The 22,576-nt window shown below is 35.6% G+C and overlaps 1 protein-coding gene across 3 annotated transcripts in view; it reads right to left on the reverse strand.

Moving 5' to 3' along the window:
- Positions 1-369: 369 nt before the first annotated feature.
- PSME4 (proteasome activator subunit 4) overlaps positions 370-22,576 on the reverse strand; it is a 70,617-nt gene continuing 48,410 nt past the window's right edge. For 2 of the 3 annotated variants that reach the window (XR_008234698.1, XR_008234699.1), the window contains 19 exons: positions 21,510-21,719; positions 20,677-20,813; positions 20,303-20,356; positions 19,313-19,442; positions 18,564-18,645; positions 17,840-17,993; positions 17,266-17,335; positions 16,392-16,517; positions 15,886-16,038; positions 15,018-15,122; positions 14,067-14,158; positions 13,545-13,676; positions 12,665-12,873; positions 12,269-12,354; positions 11,178-11,306; positions 5,200-10,113; positions 3,765-3,898; positions 2,635-2,773; positions 370-1,977 (listed from right to left, as the gene is read on the reverse strand). Coding sequence is in view for 1 of the 3 variants with exons in the window: in XM_052783937.1 (XP_052639897.1) it covers positions 2,639-2,773; positions 3,765-3,898; positions 5,200-5,362; positions 9,958-10,113; positions 11,178-11,306; positions 12,269-12,354; positions 12,665-12,873; positions 13,545-13,676; positions 14,067-14,158; positions 15,018-15,122; positions 15,886-16,038; positions 16,392-16,517; positions 17,266-17,335; positions 17,840-17,993; positions 18,564-18,645; positions 19,313-19,442; positions 20,303-20,356; positions 20,677-20,813; positions 21,510-21,719 (2,457 nt within the window). In the remaining 2 variants the exon portion in view is untranslated. The remainder of the gene's footprint in view (positions 1,978-2,634; positions 2,774-3,764; positions 3,899-5,199; positions 10,114-11,177; positions 11,307-12,268; positions 12,355-12,664; positions 12,874-13,544; positions 13,677-14,066; positions 14,159-15,017; positions 15,123-15,885; positions 16,039-16,391; positions 16,518-17,265; positions 17,336-17,839; positions 17,994-18,563; positions 18,646-19,312; positions 19,443-20,302; positions 20,357-20,676; positions 20,814-21,509; positions 21,720-22,576) is intronic. The other variant, XM_052783937.1, reaches the window with a different exon arrangement.

A 22,576-nucleotide genomic window follows, 5' to 3' on the forward strand; every position in this document is an offset into this window, starting at 1 on the left:
TTTAAAGATGATCCTCTGCAGCAAATACTTCCCATTACTTTTAAAGTTTTTTTTAATTCTATCAGCAAAACGCCCTCCACTTCAAACTAGTTTCTCCAATTTTTAAGTGTACTCCTCAGAAGTTAGTAAGTTTTTTGGCAAGCCACACCAGGTACAAGATATTTTTACATAAATATAAGAGCTAGTGAGCTAGTTTCCCAACCCTTAGAACTAGATCTTCAATTATCCTTAAATGTTGCCTTAACTCACTGCTAAATCCTACAATAAACACATGCCTCGTACAAAAAGCTTAAAGGCACAGCAAACAACCTGAAGTTATAGTCTCAAAATAAGAAATTTCTGCTTTAGAAATACAAAAAAATGCAGATGTTACAAACAGTCCATTTATTGGGTCTTAAACTACGTACACAATTGAAATAATAATTTTGGCACTACGCTATACAGTGGTTACATCTGTGTGCTGACACTCATTAAATACTGCACCAGGAACACTGCTGTGCTTTGAAGTTTGGAATGAGTCACACACTCAGCAGGTAGATCACTTGAAATGTATCAGTGCTCCTGTAGGGTTGCATGAAAGTGGAAACACACACCAGTTTATGAATTATTTCTATGTACCTCACATTCTATGAGCTTATCACACCAAAATATGTGATGTCAGCATTTAGAGATGGCCACAAGTGTTGCATAAAAATCTGAATGAGACATAGTAATAATGAGATACAAGAAAACCAAAACAAAACCTCTGCTTTTCAGACATGAAGAGATATTCTGTTAAAGAAAATAATTTAAAAAACTAATAATGGCATTTGATTTGATACAAAAGCCAGAACTACTACCATATTAACATCTAAGTATGAATCTTTACAAATTAATCTCACAATGGTGTTATGTAAAAGGTTGCAAACTGTACAATGTTTTGTCAACGCAATGCCTCTACAATTTATACAGTCTTTTACAACTATGTAACACATATTAAACATGTTGTTAAATAGCCAATAGATACCAGTCTCTGAACAAAGCTGCAGGCAAAAAAATATAGAGCTTCCACAATCTTCGAAGAAGATACGCTTGCTCAAACAGTGACAATCTTTATGAGAATACGCTGTTAAAAATAGTCAGCCATTCAGTGCCTTTTCACACTGTGCATACATTTCATTCTGTGAATTCACCCATCACTTGATAGTCCATAATTTCATATCTGTGGGCTCTAATGATGTGGAAACACCCATAGTCCTTCACCCTTAAAAATATGCAGATAATCATAGATTTTTATTCCACACGTGGTCAAGCTATCTATGAAGACCTGGCCAGACAGTAAGAGCTTTCACTCCCCATGTTTTGTCCTGCCATCATCTATACTGCACAGAGAAAATCAGCTATTTACATTTTGACAAGGAAGATACAAAAAGGCAATCCTGCCCTGAGGTGGACTGAATGATACAGAGCCCATCACCTGATGGGCACTCAAATCCAAGTAGTGAAAAATAAACTCTGAGAAAGATAGGTTCCTGGTATTGTATGCTGACTAGGTAACAAGTTGCATCAACAGAATTGGAGAGCTTCACTGAGAATATTCAGGGTTGCAGCACACTCTGGTTCTGCATATCTTTGATGTCAGAAACAGCTGGGAAGAAGGGTCAGAAAAAGAGGATAAGAAACGTGCAGTGTAAGTCACCGTGTGCAAGAAAGCAGAAACAAGACTGATGTGTAACGCAGGCCAATGAGAAGGGTCTTGCAGTAAACTCACAATCAGGCTCTGCAAGTGCAGTTAGAAAGAGACTGTGGGGTTCCCACAGCTGCTCCCTGGGGAGGTGAAATGCTTTTTGAATAGAACCAGGTCTTTAGGTTTGTATTTAAAAGTGGCTTTGATTAGGCATCAGGACTTCCAACACAAAGTTTTCTACATGATAAATTTCTTTGAGTTTCCTTTATTTTGCAGAAAGGTTCCTACATCCTCATTTCTCCAGGAAAAACCTGAAAACAAAGAAGAAAGAATTCAAAACAGGATTATTGCTTCATGCTATTACCACAGAACAAAATGAAAATATAAACTAAAACTTCTCTTGGAATACTGTCAACAAAACATCACAATACAACAGAGATCAGAATCTTGTAGCATAACAGAGAAACTCTAGGAATGGATTAACTCTTTGGGGACATGCCTGCGTGAAGAGACCTGGTAGCAAAGCCATAATGTGGAAGAGGGAAGAATTTGGGAGAAGTCATTCCCCATCATGAGATGTAGATGATATACTGGACTGGGTGGTAGGCTAAAGTCCTCAGAGGCAAAAAGCAGCAAGTACTTTGCCTTTAGTCAAACTGCCAGGCATTTAAAAGACAGCCAACTGGCAGAAAATGGAGAAAAGGAACATCAATATTCAAGAAAACAAGTCTAAGTGTCTTAGCAAAACTCTAATGTAATACAGGGACACATAGAAAGATAGACAATATTTAACCAAAATAAATCTGATCTTGAACAGACCACTAGAGGTGCAAGGGACATGTATGTGGCTGTAGCATTTTCCGTGTGGTTAGGGATTCCTCCCTACTCTCCATGCTAGACTGGAGAGCTAGAGTAGATTTTGTAAGACTGACGTTTCTGTCAATTTATTTCAAAACAAATAATCTTACCTATCTATGCATAATAGCATGGTGAAACCAAGAGGTCAGTAAGCACTAGTAGCTGGTCATCTGTGAACTGCTGTTTATGCTCCTGCCAGTTGTCGTGATGGGTCCTCCGGAAATTTGACAGCGTTTTTTTCACAGTCATCTGCATAGCAGACAATCAGTATTGCTCTGTATCAGTTATGGATTTAAGCTCCATGACAAAACAAACGTTGAATACAACAAAAATAACTGCTGAGTAGAGCAAAGTGTTTGAGCAGTTGCAAAAGTTAGAAGGGCTCTGGGAAATTCAGCCCAGTTCCCCAGTATTTTAATTTTTACAGTTCTGGTTAGTCTTTTGACCAGTGTCACGACTCCAACATTCTTATAAAAAGGATTTTTTGACCTACAATTCTGAGTTTGAAAAAATGAATAGATTCCTATAAAGTATAAGTGAATGCTTTTCCCCTTTTTCTTTTCCTTGGGTATTTCAAACCAATAGCTTGGGTCTCAAAACATAAGAGTTAATGAATCACATAAGGTGCATAGAAGAAACAAATCAGAGGAAAACTACCTTCTGTTATTAAAATAATTATCATTAAATTAACAAAAGAAAAGTTCAGTTTCTTGATTCAGTAAAGCACACCATAGCAAAGTTTGTTAAATCTATGGAATTCTTCAGCCATAAGCTCACTACTCTGGTTAAAACAGCAAAGGTCAACAAAACCGAATAGACGGAGCAAAAAAATAGAGTTAAAGGTAACTACTTCATTAAAAATTTGTTTGTTTCTAGGGCTGCTTATAAAACCTTGTTTTAAACATTTCAGAGCGATTTTTTGGTTCAGGTTGGTATTTTCTAGAATGGCATGCACAAAAGTGACATCTTTAATTAAAAAATATTATTTCCTCATTATAGATAGAGTTCTTTCAGCTTTCAGTTTATGCTTTAAATTATAAAGCAAGAACAGAACTACCACAAAAAATACTTAAAAGCAGTCCATGACTTAAAACGTATTTGGAACCATTTAATAAAAAGCAGCAGAAACTAAGTTTCTTAATAAGTTCTTATTTTTTTCTAGGAAAGGGGAACTAAGAATGTGTCAAGTATATTTTAGATGTGCTATATTGAGTAGAAAAACAACATTAAGTATTTTTACCTCAATAGGCTGAGGATCATTAAGATGGGCACTGAGATCCATCAAGAGCTGTGGCATCCAGGTGGGTACGTCATACGGACTTGACAAAATACATGCACTAAGTCCTAGTACACCAGCATGGCGTTTAACCAAGTCTGCAATTGCAGGATATTAATTTACATTTAGCAAGGTGCAACTGTCTTCTCCAAAACATTCCTCAATGACACAGTCAAACTTAAAACTGGTTATCAGTGAAAATAAGGCTATTTTTAACTGATGGGAATGACTGAAGAGAGCCTATATATTAAACAGACATGATCTAATTAGAGTAACATACTAAACTAATATTGAGTTTTGACCCTGAATGAACAAAAAACAAAACAAAACCAAAAACCGAACACACAAAACCAAAACCCTGCCACAGTAGAGAGATCTCTAGCTTCTACAGAAAACGAGATAGTTCTACAGACCATATAGACAAATAAATTCACACAAGTGTATGGATCTCCAAATTGCTTCTGCTTTCCTACACAGAATCATAGATTCGTTCTCTGGTTCTATCTTTCATTTCTAATGGAAGAATGTGTAAAAAAACCATTAATCTGCAACTGCTGTATGCTTTTAAACATTTCAAATGAGCTTCCTTCTCTCAAAGAATCTTTCTCTCTACTCAATAAATAGCTCATGAACTACATCTCCACTGTTCCCTATTTCTGCCCTCAGACAATATGGAAACCCAGTCCTTCTGGGTCAAATGAATGTGACTCAGATGCACTAAGTGTTTGGTAAGAAGTCAAAGCTCCTAACTAAGGGGGTTTTTTTGTTCCGTTTGTGTGTGTGTGGGGGGGGGGGGTTGGGTTGCAGTGGGTTTTTTTAGAATAAAAAACCACACTGCTAACAAATAGAAGATAAAGAGCAAAATTATGTTGTGGCAGCTAAGGAAGTTTATTCACTGACGAAATAGCTATCCCTCATCATCTGCATTCTTAACTATGTGAACTGTGCACATGGGAAATGGAGAAATCTCTTCAGTGTTAATTCTGGAAAAGTAATAAATTAGTTTAAGATAGGAATACATCATAAAAAACATGATTTGCTCTTTTGGTGGTAGTGTATTCTTATTCATCATTTACGGTGTAAATCAAATTCTTGAAGTGCTTCACAAGGATTAGGATCTGCACTACATACAGAGAAACAGACAATAAGGTACGTAAGGACAAGTGATTTGCCATTATGGTTCATGAATGCTTAGGAAGCAAAAAACATTTGCATGGGCAACAGGCCTTACGTTTCTCTGGGTATATGTTAATTTTCTAAATATTGCTTCACCACAGGACAAATCCTATTGCATCTGGAATGCTTGCAGAACAAGCATTTGAGTGTAGCAAAAAATATTTATTTCTTCCTAACCTGCTATCAACATGTATGGTTTTAGTCTCTGAAGCAATTTTCTTACCACCAGAAGGAATTGTATCCATCACTGAACCCAGGTCTCGCTTTCGTTTTTTTGGTAACCTCATCTTGCACAGCTGTTCAAAATGGGTCTGCATGGGCCCATCCATAGTGAGAAAATTGCACTGTAGCAGACCACTTAGTGTGGTAGCAGCCATTTCTCTCACCTACGAGCAGAGATAGTACATACCACAATTACTAAGCACACATGCACTGCAAGAAAGAGATATTTATGCTATTCCTATCCTTTTAAGCACATCCAGCTAGGCCAAGTTACCAAACTGCCCAAGAAAAGTCTTTAGAGTATTATCCTGTTTTCTCATAGATCATAAACTACTACTAGTTTACTATATGGCTCTTCACAAATTAATAAACATAGTACTATTGTAATATAGAACTACGTTTACATAATCTGTCATAAAGTGACCTACTACTCAAGCAAATACTGTAATTTAACTCCACCATCAAGACATATATATCACAGACTAGATTAGCTTTAGAAAGTTTAAAAACAGACTTTGAATGAGAACAAGATGTGGCACCCCAAATAATCAACCTGCATTACAAAATTTGTAATAATCTCTGTATTAACATCAGTTTTACCAAGAAAAAAAAAAAGTATGTTCAAAAGCATTTAGTTTTCCCCCTCAAATGCGGGGACATTAGAATTGACAAAAGCTGAAGATCTTTTCCAAGAGAAGGTGGAAGGTATGTTCATGAGACAAAGCTGATTCTGTTCTACCTGTAGCACAAGAATTCTTTGAGAGATACAACAGATGCTGGATTAATAAGCAATGACAACTAACTTCAGTGGTTTATGGTCAACAATGCAGCTCTGTAACGCTCCAGCGTTATTTACTTTTTTGTCCCGAGTACCAGTTCTTTTCACTACATGAATAAAAACAAAATTCCAGATTGGAAAAATATTCTTCTTTTCGGTAACACAGAAACCCCAAAGAACAAGGAGTTTTCACCTACTTGCCAAACCACTCAAAATATAGATCTCCTTTTCCATTCCTTTTAAAACAGCCACAACACATTGTTAGTGGATTACAAGTAGAGACAACGCAGTCACTTGCTTTTAAAAGCAAGTATAACCCATCAGTATTACTCATTTATCTCATCTACTCAAATCTCCTAAAACCATAAAGTTATAGAACTGTAAGACCACATTTAAACTGGAGTCCCTCCAAAACTCGCTTCCACTTTCAATAATTACAGGCTGACAAAAACCTCCCAACATTTACAAACTTGAAAACCAAATCAACTTGATGAAATGCTGACAGCAGTCACCAGATTTTGGTAAGTACATACTGTTACACATAACTGTAAACGGAACATTTGTCTATCTGGAGTACAAACACCTACCAACGCTCTGAATCCAGTGCAGCAGATTATAATAAATTATATCCTTGAACATAATGTTCTGAACCTCCACAAAGCAATAAGTATAGGTGCAAGTGCTGCAATAATTAAATGTAGTAAGGTAACAATAAGCTCCTGAGACTTCACTTAATTCTATTTAAATTTCTACAACATATTATTCAAACGTGATCTATTTTGTTAATAGCATAAAGAAGTACGAAGTGAAAGTCTGCCAGTATTGTTTATTAGCAATTTGTGAGTCTCTTAAGAACTAAGCTATTAAATGAAACATGATGTGCTAATGCAAGACCCAGAATAGAAAGAAGCTTGGCTGTAAAGTGAGCAAGCTCCCAAGTGAACTGTCCTCATTTACATCACTATTCACTGTATTAAAACCACTTTCATTTCTAAATTAATAATCTAACTAAAAGGAACACTTTGCTGCAAGGAGCACCTAGAAGCAAAGCTTTTAAAATCATACATTAACAAGCTAATCATCTGACACTAAATAATTTACAGATCATCATACTCACATGATGACTTACAGAACATAAAAACTACAGAGGAGTAGCAGAGGAATACTCTTCCAATCAAGTATGGGGTTTGGTGGTTTGGTTTTTTTTTTTTTTTTGGTCAGAATTGACTGACCAAGATCTACAAAACTGTAACAATATCAGAACAAAAACACTCAACAGCAGAAGCAAAACCTAACTGCGTACTTACAAGGGACTACCTATACAAAGAGAAAATAGTCCCATTACTGTAATACTGCAGTGTAATATGAAAAATGTTCATGAAGACATGAGTGCTATGTATTCTGTACACTGATCTGTAAAAATATAAACATATGAAGCACCTATCCAGATAGCTTTCTAGATCAAATTATGGCTGAGAAAACTGTGAAAAAGATGCTTTCAGGTTAACTAGGCTATCACTTTAACCATAACTGCAGGTTGAATACAGTCATATTCACTTTTCTTCTACTTCTGACTGAGTAAATAGAATTATTTAGTGCAAAACATGCTTTCCCAAACTCAAATCATTCCTGCAGCTCTCTCCAACTGCCTTATATGACATGAAAATTAGACATTATATTCAGTGGTGGTTATACTGCTGTACACAGAGACATTATTTTTCAGGACTGTTATACTTTTTCCCTTTATCAGCTGCAGGGTCACATTAGCTGTTACATTCATAGTACTCCATCAGCTCCATGACTACTCTGACTTTGAGAAGGAGAATTTCCCACAATATCATTTAAGTACAGGTTTCTTCAATTCTAGAAATCTGTGCTTAAAGTTGGATGCATGAAATTTGCGTTCAGTAGAAGCCGGACTGTTCTATGACCCATGTTCACTTTGTATTGCAGTCATATTGCCATTTGACATTCAGCGTGGTCATTTGACATCGTCATTTGCCGAGGTTTGTTGCAATGATTTTATGAAAAAATATGAAGTCACCATGAAGTTTGAGAACGGTAATTCTAGCACTATTAGAAGTGCAAACTGTATATTAAAACAAAGAACAAGATGGGCTGGATCATTAGGTCTGGCACCTTTGTATCAAGATAAGCAGAAAAAAAAAGTATCTTTAAATCCAAGAACCAAAATCTCAGCTCTACAGCATAAAGACACCGAATACTAATTAAAGCTAGGGATTCTCATCTTAAAAATCCAGCATTAAAAAAAAATACATAGGGATTGCTCTGCAAGATACTGTATCTTGCCAATTATTATCAAGAAAGAACAAGACTACTTTTCAAAGAAAACTGAAAGCTTCCATGGTAACAACATGATCATAAGTGGTTATTAACATAGATAAGCTTTTTTGATTTGCATCTCTGTAGTGCAGAGGAGTACTTTTGTACATTTAAAATAACTAGATAAATGGTATTAAAGTGAATAAAAGGCATTTTTCAAAATTATGTGAGATTATGAGGTAAGTGCTCTGACATCTAGAGCTGCAAGCTGTTGCTTTCCAGTTCGCTATAACAAATAGTGACACGAAAGACAAGAGAGAGCTCATCTCAAGACTGAAATTGGCATGGTTGGGTGAGTAGTCTAAGTGCCATTCTTTAGAAACTGTAATATCAAAACTTTTAAGCCAGAAACTTTAATTTCTATATTCAAATTATTTCCAATTCACTGTTCACAAAAGCAAGCTTCACATCTTAGGTATAACTACTGTTTTAAATGTAGCTTCAGGAAGACCTAAACCAGGATCTTTGTTTTGGCAGAAGGGTATCACACTTCAGAATCTTCTCTTTCTTCTAGAAAGAAAAAAACATCCAAGCACCCAAAAGTAGGATTTCATTGATATTTGTCAACAGCACAAAAAACAGTGACAATGCTGGCACAGGGGAAAAGGAACAGACCAGAGGTTAACACTAAAGATGCTTCACTGTGCTTGAACATGATCAAACATATTTAAATTCATATCACTTAATACAAGCCTCCAGTTTTGTGAATTAGTGATACAGAATAAAGTACTACTGTGATTTTTCCCCAGCTTTTGGAAGCCTGACAAACAAGACTCAATGATTCACATCAGGCACCTTTTTTTTTTTTTCCCCTGAGAACAAGCTTATGATCCCAATAGCACTTCTAAGAGCAAACTGTGCATTCATACACAGATCTTCAACAGTACACATGTACCGCAGCCAAGATTTTGGATTTTATCTCCTGCCATATACTGAAGTATCACTGGCTCAAGAGATGCACAAAAACTTGTCAGACTGACAAGTAAGCTTACAAACTATTATCTTTTTGAAATATATAACACCATCAGTAAAAACAGCATCTGCTAGACAAATTCTGTCCTATTATGCATGCATCTTTCACAAAACTTAGGAAAATCTACTTATAACTAAAGAAATACTTCCTTAGTGAGCTGGATGTATTAAAAAAACCTTATTTTTGTCATTAATAAGCTGATATAATTAAATGGGAATCAGACCTATAGAGTAATAAATAGTGGTTTTATATAGTTTTCACACAGGAATGCATTTTACCTTGTTGGAAGTTGAATTTGCTATCAGCATCCATGCTAATATTTATAGTAAAATAATATCCCTATTTCAGCTGTACTTAAACCAAGAATGAAACAAAGCAATGTTCCATTCTGTTGAAAAAGTAGGAACAATGGAACTTTAGAAGATACTTCATTAGTGATTTTTAAAACAGCTGTTTTCCTGGAATGGAATATTAGAAGAAAAAAAATGGAATATGAAAGAAATAAAACCTATAAAGCTGATTATATTTTCAAAATAGGAAGAATGCTAAGCTAGAAATACGTGCTGTATTAATTTACAACCGGTAGCTTTTTCATAAAACTTGACAAGGACAAGAAACCAGTCATGTGAAACAAAGCATTTCAGAAAAAGAAAGGTATTACTTGCCTCGAGCTGTTCATCTTCCAGGAGTTTTATAACCAGCCATCTAATGTCATTGACTGCTTCTTCATTGTTGAGAAAGATAAAGAGATTGTAGAACACCATGGTCTGGAGGTAGGTTAATATGGTATACCTAGCATGCCAGGAATTGCTTCTTGCTGTCTACAAGTATAAATAAGTACATAAAAGCAAGAATGTGAAAGAAAGCAGCTACCTGATGTAAAGCTAGCAATATTTAAGAAAAAGCTTTTGGGGACAGTTGCAAATAACTTCCCTTATTCAGATATTTTTGTTTCATACACTCTTAATTTCCAAAGCATGCAATTATTGTTTAGACAATAAATTGTTACAGGCTTAAGTTCCAAAGCATACTGTTATTTAACAAATACCTAATACTATAAAAGACAAAGTAGGCAAGTTTCTCCCTTTGATTCATTCCCAACAGCCATCATAAGGCAGATAAAAATAAACCAGAAATTCTGTTCTGCTTGAGTATATATATTCTATACAAGAGATTTGGAAAGCCAAGGTTTTTTTGAGTTCCTTTACTTTGATCTCCATGTGCTTATGGAAGTCCAAATTATTGAAAGCATCAGGCATGGGTGCAGCCTGCCTTACAACACTGCAGATACTATTTTGGCTGTGTATACAGCTTACACCAATACAGCTTACACCAGCAATAGGTAGTTTTACTATTGTAGATCATTCTTGAATGACTAGAGAAAAAAAAAAAGGCATTTTTTGCATGACAAACTGTCAACAGAATGAACTATTCAATTCAAGAGTGCATTTTCATTTGTGGTGTTTTTCAGAAAGCAGTAGTACAGTTGATAAGTATACTGTAAAACTATAAAAAGGCAGAGATTCAAGGGCAGTTCTTTATATGATGACTCATTTTGAAACAGTATTTTGAATTGTTATGCTCATGAGGAGACAGGTTTGGCTTAAACTGATCCACTACTGAACCAAATTTTAATTTATTAAAATACTGTATTTTAATAAGAAATTGAACAAGTTGTTTAAATGTTTGGAAGTAGGAAACAAAATACATTTACTGTTTCTAAGAATGTTTTAAACCACTTATAATAAACTTTTTCCTTTCGCCTCTAAGAAAATCAGTATTTGATTCTCTTCAAGTCACAACTATCGTGTAATCTTAAAAAAAAAAAAAAAGCACAGAGTGCATCAGATAACAAGAAGCTTTAAGCTATTTAGATCATACGCACTTGTTTTAGCACCTGAAGTACCAAAGGCACTTGCTGAGGATACAGCAAACCCTGAGACATTAACGACAAACACATCTTAGCATCTCTTTTGAGCTCATCATAGCTATTGTCATTTTCTACCGGTGCAATCTACAGAACAAGAGGGGAAAAAAAAAAAAAAAAAAGGGCTAATGTTAGTAAATATGCATTGCTAACAGCAAAATCCTGACAGTTTAGTCTCGTGAAAGGACAGTTGTCTAGGAAAAATACAATCAATATAATGCTGAAAGATTAAGTTAACTAGGAAAAACAATCAATATAACCTTAAAATATTCTCAGCAATAAGCTGTGGAAAAAAATGAGTAAAATCAAGAGATCTTTATTCCTTGCACCATATGTTACTTACCTAAACAGTATGGCTAGTCTAAAGCTCTTAAGGAGGACTAAATCGGTGCCATTAAGACTTTGATTCCCCATCGCAATTTTTTTGGTATCAAACCCAATTAATTTAATATTTTAGATGCAAGTCCAAAACTGAGAGAAAGCTTTATCAGTATTTCAAGTTCACTTTCACCTAAGTAAACCTTTATTTTGTGGTCACGTACATTATTGTTGGTTAATCGACTGATGTTTATATCAAGTAGGACATATGCTTTGGAGAATGCAAATATATATTTTTTCAGACATGTAGCACTGAATGATGCAGCTTCATAAAAGAATACAAGGATTAGAGGTGCCAGGAAAAACAAGAGAAGTACCACAATTCAGGAAGAATTGTATAATCATGGAACAAAAGAAAACAACTAAAGATAAGTATCAGAATAGAAACAAAACACACTCATTCATGAATTAAACACTTTTTCCCCCCCAAGTTACACATGTACAGGGCATTCACCTAGAAATCATTATTGTCAGGAAACCATTTAACAGGCTAGATTACCAGCTGTAAACATACATAAGCACAAAAATAAAATTGGGCCTCTTCGGTATGCATGTTTTTTATTACCATTATAGGTTTTATTTTTATTTATAAAGTCCTTTCTAACTTTTGTTTACATATAGAGTCCCTTTTTAATCAAACATAACTAATAAAGGAGCATTAAAGCATATACCTTGAAAAATAAGGGTAAAAGCTGGAGTTGCTCTGTGACAGCTGTAGAGAAGGACCGCCCTGCACTTGCCATCAGCCACTTCAGAACTGTTTTTATAAAGAGAAATGATCACTGATTAAGAAGATAAAAACCCAACAATAATCCCAAAACAAGTTATAGACTAAATTTATTCCAAGAATCACTTGTGAGATTTTCAGACATCAGAGTGGACCTATACTGGTAGTTAAGTTTGACCCTGTAAAGGTGACTTTATAAACCTCAACCCTGAAACAACAGATAGCTTGCTACACAATTTCTCCTCTCAGATCTGTGCTGCATTGCAACTGTATTATTTGCAGACCTCAATCATCATGTCCTAAAATACACCCCATTTCTTAACCTCATTAAGCAACTCACTAGTTTTCAAGAGTTTAATGCCCTGAGTTCGCTCATCTTGTTCACCAACTCCATTCTCTTCCATAATATGATTCTGAATTTCTTCATCTACTTCCATGAGGGGTTTAAGATTTTCAAGTATCCGGGTAGTAAATTCATGGACACGAGGAGATTTAGTCGCAGCAGTATTTGGCAAGGAAACATCTATCATGAATATGTAGGTCAGAACACTAAAAAAGCAAACAAAGAAAGCAAGAACATACAGTCAGCATGACTACTGTCTACAGAACATAGCTAAAAGTGATCTGAGATCAATTTGTTGAACTTTGAAGTTTAATACTTATAGAAAATTTCCTCTTATCTTCACTTCAGAGTTATTTAAAAACAAATGTTTTTCAAATATCCTCTTTGTAGACATTTGAATCAAGCAGGGTTAGACAATCACTAAGCTACAACCCCCCTCTCCTCCAAACAGAGCTGCAACTAGTTTTTAAGTCACTAAAATGCTCTCTAAAGGACTCCCTGTAAATTTATGGCTTATTAGGGCTTAGACATAGTAAGTTTGGGTTGCGGTGTTGTTTTTGATGGTTGGGGGGGGGGGGGGGGCTTTTTTGTGGGTTTGAGGCAGGGGGGCAGGTTGCTTGTTTGTTGGGGGTTTTAAGAGCTTTAGGCATATCATACATAAACGTAACAGGCCATATACAATAAAAGACAAAAATACAGAAGTCATCTGAAGTTTCTGAAGCAAGTCTGTTACCAATAATTTATCTGATGTCTATTAACCAGTATTAACGCACAGAAACGAGCAGTGACCACTTCAGTGTAATTATTTAGATACTCAATTACCCCCCCCAAAATTAAGAAGAAAAAAACCCCAAGAACTGCAGAAGAGAACACTGACCTTCCTATTCTCTCTCGGACATTTTTGTAAACCTGTGTGAGTTTAGGTTCCAAGTACTTCAGCAGTCTGTGCAACAGCTCTGGTACTCTCCATTCTTGCTGTGCAAGGCCACCTTGCAGTACATAAAGTCGGCTAGGAATCAGAACAACTTATGTTTAGTCATACAAAATTGTTCCTGCCTTCCCCAGTACCCCCAAGCCTTGTTTTGGTATGTTTTGTGTGTGTCAATGCATAAAAGTGTCCGCATGAGTTGCATGCAAAGATGGGTAAAAATTACAGAATGAAACAACAGCACTGCTGCTATGCCAGTACCAAACTTTCACATTCTGTTAACTAGATTTAATTACATTAAAAAAATAACAACAAAGAAACTGCCACTGTGTGGGGAAAGCTAATTGGAAAGCAGGACTGTTGTTCCCTGCTTCTACAAGCCAGCTGGCACAATATGCTCTCAATACATTTTATCCATGCTTTATTTCCTTCTTTATTCAGCCACAATAAAACAGTTAAAATTAATTTTACCATGCATCTACAAATGATCCTCCTTCACCACTCAATGGAGATTCCAACAGCAATTCAAATAACCAGTGCAGTTTCCTAGGATCTCTGCTCTCCTGAAAATAAAGGGGTATCAGAAATATAAGAAAATAGGGCATTTTTTAAAAGTAAATAATGCATAAACAAGGACAGTTTTGACAGATTTTCTTTGCATCCCTTGGGTTTATTCTATTAAGCAAGTGCAAAGTTAAAGATCTTTTCACAATGAACCTCAATAGGAGGAAAACCCAATGTAACTACACACATTTTTAATTATTTGGTAAATACAATGGTAGGAATAGAAGGAATTTCAGCTTCATTTTTGACATATATGAATAATCATGTCTGAATTTTGCTAATTAATTGCCAGGGTTCTGGCTGACAAACTATGCTGAATTTTGCTGAGTGATTTCAAAGAATTACTGATCCAAGATATTTGTGGCCTACCCTTTACCCTGCTTCTCAGACACCACAACTCCCCAGTCCACCACAGTGTACAGAAATCTTACTGTATGTTAGAAGATAACCTGAGACTTAATTTTCACAGCATAATGCTAAGCTGCACACTTTTAAAGCAAGAATAAATGTGTAATTTGAGTGCAAAAACTCCCACAAAAATTGAACACATTGCAAGCATACACAATAACATCACCCACTATCCTTATAGAGCTCTTCTAAAATATTTAAAAAGAAAACTAAGGCTTTATTTCCTTTCTAAAATGTTATATTTGTCTGCAAAAGGCAGAAGGGAACAAAATTTCCAGAAAAGCTATAAGATGTTAAATGGAAGTTATTTTTATACTGTATTTACAGTTCTCAGTTTTAGCTGATAAAATATACCCAAATACCTGTGCTCATAAGGCTCTTATTTACATATTATCTGTAAAACTTGACCATCTGGATACAGCTTTACAAGACTAAAAATGGGGTACTTACACAGGAGGTTGCTATGCATGTGCCCCAATCATTATACGTTTCCACTGTAATGTTGGATAAAGCTGTTCGAAGCAATGGACAGAGAAGCTTCCAAAGTTTTTCCACCTGCTCAGCAAAAAGGCAAAAGACAAGATTTGTCTATTTAAGAACAAAATGGCTGTCTAACCTCTGTGAAGCCAAATACTTCCATCTTTTCAAATCGTGGAAAAACAATACTGATTCTGGAAGCAGCTACAATACGCTATTTAAAAAAGGAAATAAATACTATCAGAGGTTAAGATTTCAGGAATAATTTAAATTTTGTTTACAAGGTGTTTAGAAATACTGTGGACTACATATGCACCATTTTCATGGTGATTTAAATACAATTGTATCAGAGACTGCATACACTTTGCTTTTGGTAGGATAGCAGTTTTGTATACCCCAAGGACTTCCCCCCCCCCCCCGATTTTACAATTTCTTTTTTTTTTTCATTAAGGAACTGATTCTCCCAGAATTATTTTTCAGCACAGAAATTCATTTAAAGACAATCTAGGCAGCTAGGTCTAGACTAAAGATGTAGTAGTCTGAGGTGGACATAAGCACTTATTCCAACTGGAAATGACAAACCATGTCAGCTTTGCTATCTCTTTACCAGCAAACTGTTCTTAGTTTTAATCTTGAAGCATTTTACTAACACCTAGTATTATACAGGCACCAAACCAAGCTATGAATTGTGCTCAAAGTCTGGCAATGAAGCACATTTTCCAGTCCTTTCTTGGACACAGGTGACACATTAAAAGCCTTCAACTTCATGCATTTAATTTGTTTAATAATTCAAACTTATTCCTTAACTTCCCTGAATCACTCAAAAATACTACTTCAGCACCTTCTCAAATGTCCAGTGTTTAGAACCTCTTATTAAGCCAGCTATAATTTCAGCTACACATCTCTGGGTGCTTTCATGGGAGTCTGCCACAAGTTGTTCTAAATGGGGCTGAAGAACTGGCAAGAAGGCATCATCAAAGTTTCTGAAAAGGCCCTGTAAAACAAGATGTGAAAGTGTCTTCAGTAATTATCCAACTAAACCATTATCTTTGTAAGAAGAACATAAGATTGTGAAGCACTTGAGATTTGAATATCCAGGAAGTTAAATTACTTTGCTTTTGTAACAGAATTATATACAAGTGTCCTATGTACTTTTATATTACTCTAGATGTGTTTCCCTTAGTAGTTAATCAGAAAAGAGGATTAATAGGATTAATCATAGCAGCATACCTTTAAAAAAATCAACATTTTGCAACAGTGGGATATAAGCCACATAGTGTGTGGCTCTTCCACACTTTGATAATTACCTACAAAATAGAAGCAATTTAGTTACTGAACTCTAGTTACCTTAAAGAGGCAAAATCTGCGAGGATTAAATTTGTCTTTTCCTTTTCTGTCTTCTAAAGACAAAAATTTTATTAACTGCTCAACAAACTTGGGATCAGAAAAGTGATCATATATAATTTGTTCTGCCTGTAAGAGGAAAAAAAAAATAAGAATTAGCTTTGAGGTGCTTGATTGTCACAGTGATACCCGAATCTTTCCAAGTCCCATTTTTCATTTTAATTCTATTTTTGGCAAAAATCATGCCTTGGTTATCTATTTCCCCTTCATTTTATAGGGCATACTGGGTAATGTTTTGCCAGACTCCTGATTTTTATTTTCATTAATGACCTTGTATTGTCTTTCCTTTCACTAGCACAACCCCTACAAAGTAGTCATTCCCACTGTCATTAATTACCTTGTTCTAAACTCTGATAAAGATTTGAAAGGGAACAAGAAAGTGCTCATTAATATAATTATTCCATGATCACTGACAAAGAAGCTGCAAGACATTAAAATAGTAATTTCTTCTTGTATGCTAACACAGTAAGTATGAAAATGAAGTAGAAAAATATGATTAAAAATGTCTTGTGGGGATCTAGTTTTCAGAATAGTTATCACTTATTGCTTGTTAAAAACATGATTATATCCACACAGCCATGAAACTGCATAGTTGAGTTCAATCTCCAGCTTGGTTTGCAATCAAGCAAAACAAATCTTTTTACACACATTTTATGTAAGCACTCTCTAAATGGCAAGCAATACTTAGAGTAAGAGAGAAAAGGGGATTTGAGCTGCACATTATCTCCACAGTAATCTGTGGACAATATTAAAAAAAAGAAAGGAGGAAAAGTAGTATTAAAAAAACCACACAACTGAAACACACTGAAACCCTTACCTCTGTCAGCTCATCTCTCCTTCGCCCAAGCTTTGGTTGATGCTCAACTGGAGCATAAACTGTCATAGTTCTGAATATTAAAAAAAATAATACAGTAACACGTTTCAAAATAAAATAAAGCTTATGATTATTTTCTATATTCTCTATATTAAATAGGATTTATCATCAACTCCAAAGGAGCGAAAATTAAAATTTACAGCAAAAAAATTAAGTCTGTTATTACAAAGGTTTTGCTACAGCAAGCAATCCAGAATTATTAGTGATCAAATACTCTGCATATTTCACAACAATATAATTTTCAAACATGCATACTTCATTTTAAAACAAGCAGTTAAATAGCCATATAAAATATGTGTCTATAGTACCCACAAAACCCAAAGAGAAACAGGTAGGAAACAAATAATTAAAAAAAAAAACCCCAACAATGCCCCCCCCCCCCCCCGAAATGGTACAACAAGCAAGAGGCACAAAGGATGAAATAAAAAAAATTAAACCTAACAAACATTATTTAATTTCCCACAGGGTTTTTTCTGCTGACTCTCACAATTCTATCTTAATGCTTAATGATACTTACTGAGGCCAGGTATAATATCCCCAGTGTGTTTTCTCCACAAAACAACATGACTCCCAAGCTTCCTTAGTCTTTGGTAAACTCTGACTGTCATAGTGCAGCCACTGGTTATCCAGTCTGTCCCCAGCCTGAATGCTGGAAGGCTTAGGGTTTCCACCTGGTTAAAGAGGAATTTATACTCTATCAAACTTGCTCATTAACAGTCCCAGCAAATGTTACAACTTACTTTTAACAAAAGATTCTAAAGAGCTTTTATGTCTCCCTCACCCCAATCAAATCTGTACAGAGATTTGCCCTAGGAAATTAAAAGTAACGCTAACAGTAATAGAAGAGATTCCTTTAGTAATTTATATAATGTGCCATTTGAAAGGATTAAAAAAAAGAATAAAAAGGAAATACAGATATTGTTCTCACAAATTATAAGGCTTTCTGAAAGGAGAATGACCATATCTCTCTGAAGTTCTAACTCACTTCAAATAAGTTAAATAAGTGAAAGCTTAATACACACTTGCACATGTAACACTGTTTAAAAAAAAACAAACCCCCAAAAAACCCCCAAACAACTGAAAAATGACTGACTGTATTACCTATTTTGTTTGCTTCGGACATTAACAACCAGAGAGAAGTGAAAAGCTTATGATTCTATGTTTAATTTAACCAGAAATATATGCTTTTAAAAAAATTTTAGGCTAAATGTAAGACATTTCTTATATTAAATAAAACTTACTTATTTCATAAGGGCAGATGGGCACTTTCTTGTGTGTTCTCTTAAGCTGCTTAAGAATACCAGCCACAGCTGAGATGGCCACCTAAAAGAAAAAAATCGGCATTAATGTACCCATTCCATACACTTACCTCCAAAAGGATGTGTCTAATCATCTCATCACAGACACATTTTAAGCCAGCTACTCGGTGCCCATAAAAAGCCAGTGAACATTACAGTGAACTTTGTCACTCCAGTGGCTGATACTTCCCATAAAGAAGTAAATCTCACTCATTTCAGGGGATACAGGACATGACTTAAGTGTGACCTTTATAGCCCAGAAAAACCTCCCCACTAATCATTTTCAGGAAAAAAAGGAGTTGGCCATTACTTTCAAGCCTCACTGAGGCAACAAGCAGAATGAAAAGTACAAATAAAACACATAGATGGCTCCCTTCAAGTAATAAGCTGCAGATGGAAAAAACCAGACATCTGCAAAAGAAAGTCTGCAAAAGAATTCTGAAGTGAATAAGAATTAATAGGTACATTCCAAGTTTTCACAGTTTACAGACTTTACACCATATGTCATGGCTACAGCACTGCCAAGACTGTCATCTTCTTGGATTAGGAACTTTTGTACACATGCATGGCTGGAAGGGCGAGCAGGAATGTACACCTCAGCTTTTGTGTTTTATCACAGCAAAACATCACAAACATCCGACCTAAACCCCAATGAGCAGCAAACCAAAAAGATATAATTATGTTGGTTTTACCTTACGAACTACAATTGCATCATGGTTGAGACACTGCACAAAAAATTTTATGGCACGGACAGGCAGTATCCTATCATCCCTCAGGAGCAGAGACAGAAAACCAATACTTATGTGCTCGAACTTCCAGGGACTAAAAAAAAAAAAAAAAAAAAAACAACACCAAAAAACCCCACAAAACCAAACAACACCCAAAATATTCAAAACAGACAGTAAGGAGCATAGTTGCATGTACTGTTTTTGCACAGAAATGATTATACGTATTAAGATTATGTAAATACGTTTGCACTAACATAAGTAACGTTCTATGTCACTGCTATAGTCAACAAGCTTAACTGTCATTTAGGGAAACCTCCAGTGTTCTGGGAACACACAAGTGCAATCAAACATATTCAGTTAACGGTGCCTTTTTGATCTTGGCATTTCAATGTAAAATACAGACCTATAGGGATATTCCTTTAAAGTTTTTAAACAGAAATATTATGCTACCAATTAAAATCTATTTGGACACCAGTATTATGCAGACAGAACCAGAGCTTTTTTCCCAGAACAAAAAAATACTAAAAAAATACAACAGGTCAAACTAATTAACGAGAAAGCTTAACACCTTATATTAACAAATCAAGCTCCCAGTGAAAAGAAATTCATGACTCATTCAATTCTTTACCTAGAAAACAGTAATGCAAGATTCCCCTATATTGGCCTTAATTTTCCTGTTTGGGCAAGGCGAATCCATAAACAAAAGCACGAGGACCTCCAGAAATTCAATTTCTGCAGACACTTTTGCAAAAGCCCTCCAAGAAGCTAGCCAAAATCCATTTTATGCAAGACTGCTACTGACATACTGCTTTAAGACAATTACCTCGAGAGTGGAAAAATATTACTCAATTCTGGTCATGCTAGCTGCACTTCTTGATGCAATTGGTATTTATTCATGTAGTCACCTCCAATCCACCCCCCAAAAAATTCTTATGCACAGAAAGGGAGACTTACAGATTTCTTTGTTCCACACAGTCCAGCAGCATGTTGACCAAATTTTCATAGTTTCTGAGGGAAAAAGAGGGAATCATCAACCAGACAATACTGAGAGAACCATTTAAAAATAGTGTAACAGTGCCTCAACAAAAGGTGGGTTAAGGCAATGCAGTAAACACAGCACCAACTGGCAAGACAGGGAAGAGGAAAGAAGGAAATATGAGTGTAGAGGAGAGAGGCTGCCAAGTCAAGAGAGAAGACACACCACAACAATTCTTGGGCATTCTGAATTTGTTGAACTTAAGATTTAGTTTAGTAATTTTGGATTATTACATTTAATGTACAGTAAATATTAGACAGTATAAACTGGTGTTCAGGGAAGTTTAACTTACCGCAGAGCCTCAGCATTCTTTTCTTTCTGTCGCTGAATTCCTAACTGAATTTCTTCTGAACGAAGACCTGTGAAGTTTGAACCTGGATGTTCTGATTTTTGCAGCATAACAGCTATCTCAATGCATTTCTCCGGAACCTATTGACAGAGAATGCAAAGATTTGGGACTGAGCAGCAACTTAGAAGTTTTTAATGTTTGTTTCTGATTTGAAATTAGCAGAGTGCAGAATTTCCTGTCTACATAGACAAGTCTGTGAAGAAGCAGGGAAGACAGCTATTGTGCTCACACAGCAGAATTATTTCTCCAAGTACATGTTTTATTCTATTTTAAAATAAAGGTAAAGACAAACTTTAGTATTTCATTAAGCATGAAAATGGTTTAAAAAAAGTTTTTTATTGATTAGCACTCATTCTTTAAAATAAGTACCATGCAATTTATCCCACTAATTAGGCAAGACGCAGTTGTGTAATGAGTGCTGTGTGTTAGCACAGTGGGATGATACTACAAATACTGACGATGTTAATTTGATGACATTGTCCTACCAACACACATCTTCACACCTGATCAGCATGACCCATGCTACTTAACACTGAGAGGCAACTTAAACTTCCTTTCTGTAACAGGCTTCCTTAGAGGTTAACAAAAAGTTACAAATTCCAATAGTATTACAGGAAGCTCTGTTACTTCTGTCTCAAGAATACATGTCTACATTCCTCCATAACAGAAAGTGGAATGCTAACACTAACTCCAATAATGTACATGAGTCTCAAGCATTTACGTAATCAAATGCTCTCAGAATCCAAGACATTAATACCAAGCAATCTGTCACTTACTGCAAAATCCAATCCAATTGTTTCATACTGCCTATGGATTTTTTCTGCTAGGTCATCAAAGAGTCTAACTATGGATGGTTTTTCCAAGGACATAGCTTTGCTAAGACCAGAAGAAACAATTGCTGGCCATGTCTGTGCAATACAATCCCAATCATGAAGATTTGCCAAACATACTCCACTGTGATTTCCAAGTAGACAATATAAGGCACCCTGTAAAATGAAAGATCTAATTTTAGAAAACTAAAGCATTGTTCATATATAAGTGATATCTATCTACATAAGCATGCACCCACACAGAATAAAAATTAATCTTCACATTACCAAATCATTAAAATGTACCATAAACATTCAGCTACGTGGCTTCATTGTCAAAATACTGAAGATTTTTCACAGAATCCTCTTCATGCTAAAGAGCCATTTTAATAAGATTGGAAGCCCTGCCAATTAATTTATCCACAGAATGGCTGATTTCTGAATTACATTATAAAGGAGATTATTCAGTGATCAAGTACCACACCTGGCCTTTCTGTGAACTTATTCATGTTTGGGCTGCAGGCAAATAATAATGCTGTTAACTAGGCATCTGAAATGACACCGACTGAACAGGATGTGGGTAACTAATGGACAGGACACAACAAACTGGTGAACATGACAGGTGATTGTGTGAGAAGCTGACAAGTTACACACAGTGAAACAAAGGGGGTTTGGATTTCACGGGTGATTAAGTGGGAGTTATGCGGAAATTTGAAAGGAAGCCTTGGGGACCTTTTGGAGAGCAGAGTCTCACAAGAAAAACAGTGCCTAGGTAACTACATCAGTAATATCATAGAGGCTAAGACTGCCTAGTAGCAGTATCAGAAATACCAAATTCAGGTATGGTAGCAAATGCTCTAAGTGTAGCAAAACTGGGACCATTTGGGAAAAAGTAACTAGGCATGGGTTGTGTATCTGGAAAGAGACAGGGCTAGAGAAAGGGAGGTACAAGGATGGCAGAAAAAAATAATAAGAAACAAGAAAAGGGATAATAGGATATGCAAACAATGTAATCATGTGCTGTCTGATAGTCC

This window comes from Harpia harpyja, chromosome 4 (genome assembly GCF_026419915.1).
Source record: "Harpia harpyja isolate bHarHar1 chromosome 4, bHarHar1 primary haplotype, whole genome shotgun sequence".
Classification (NCBI taxonomy): domain Eukaryota; kingdom Metazoa; phylum Chordata; class Aves; order Accipitriformes; family Accipitridae; genus Harpia; species Harpia harpyja.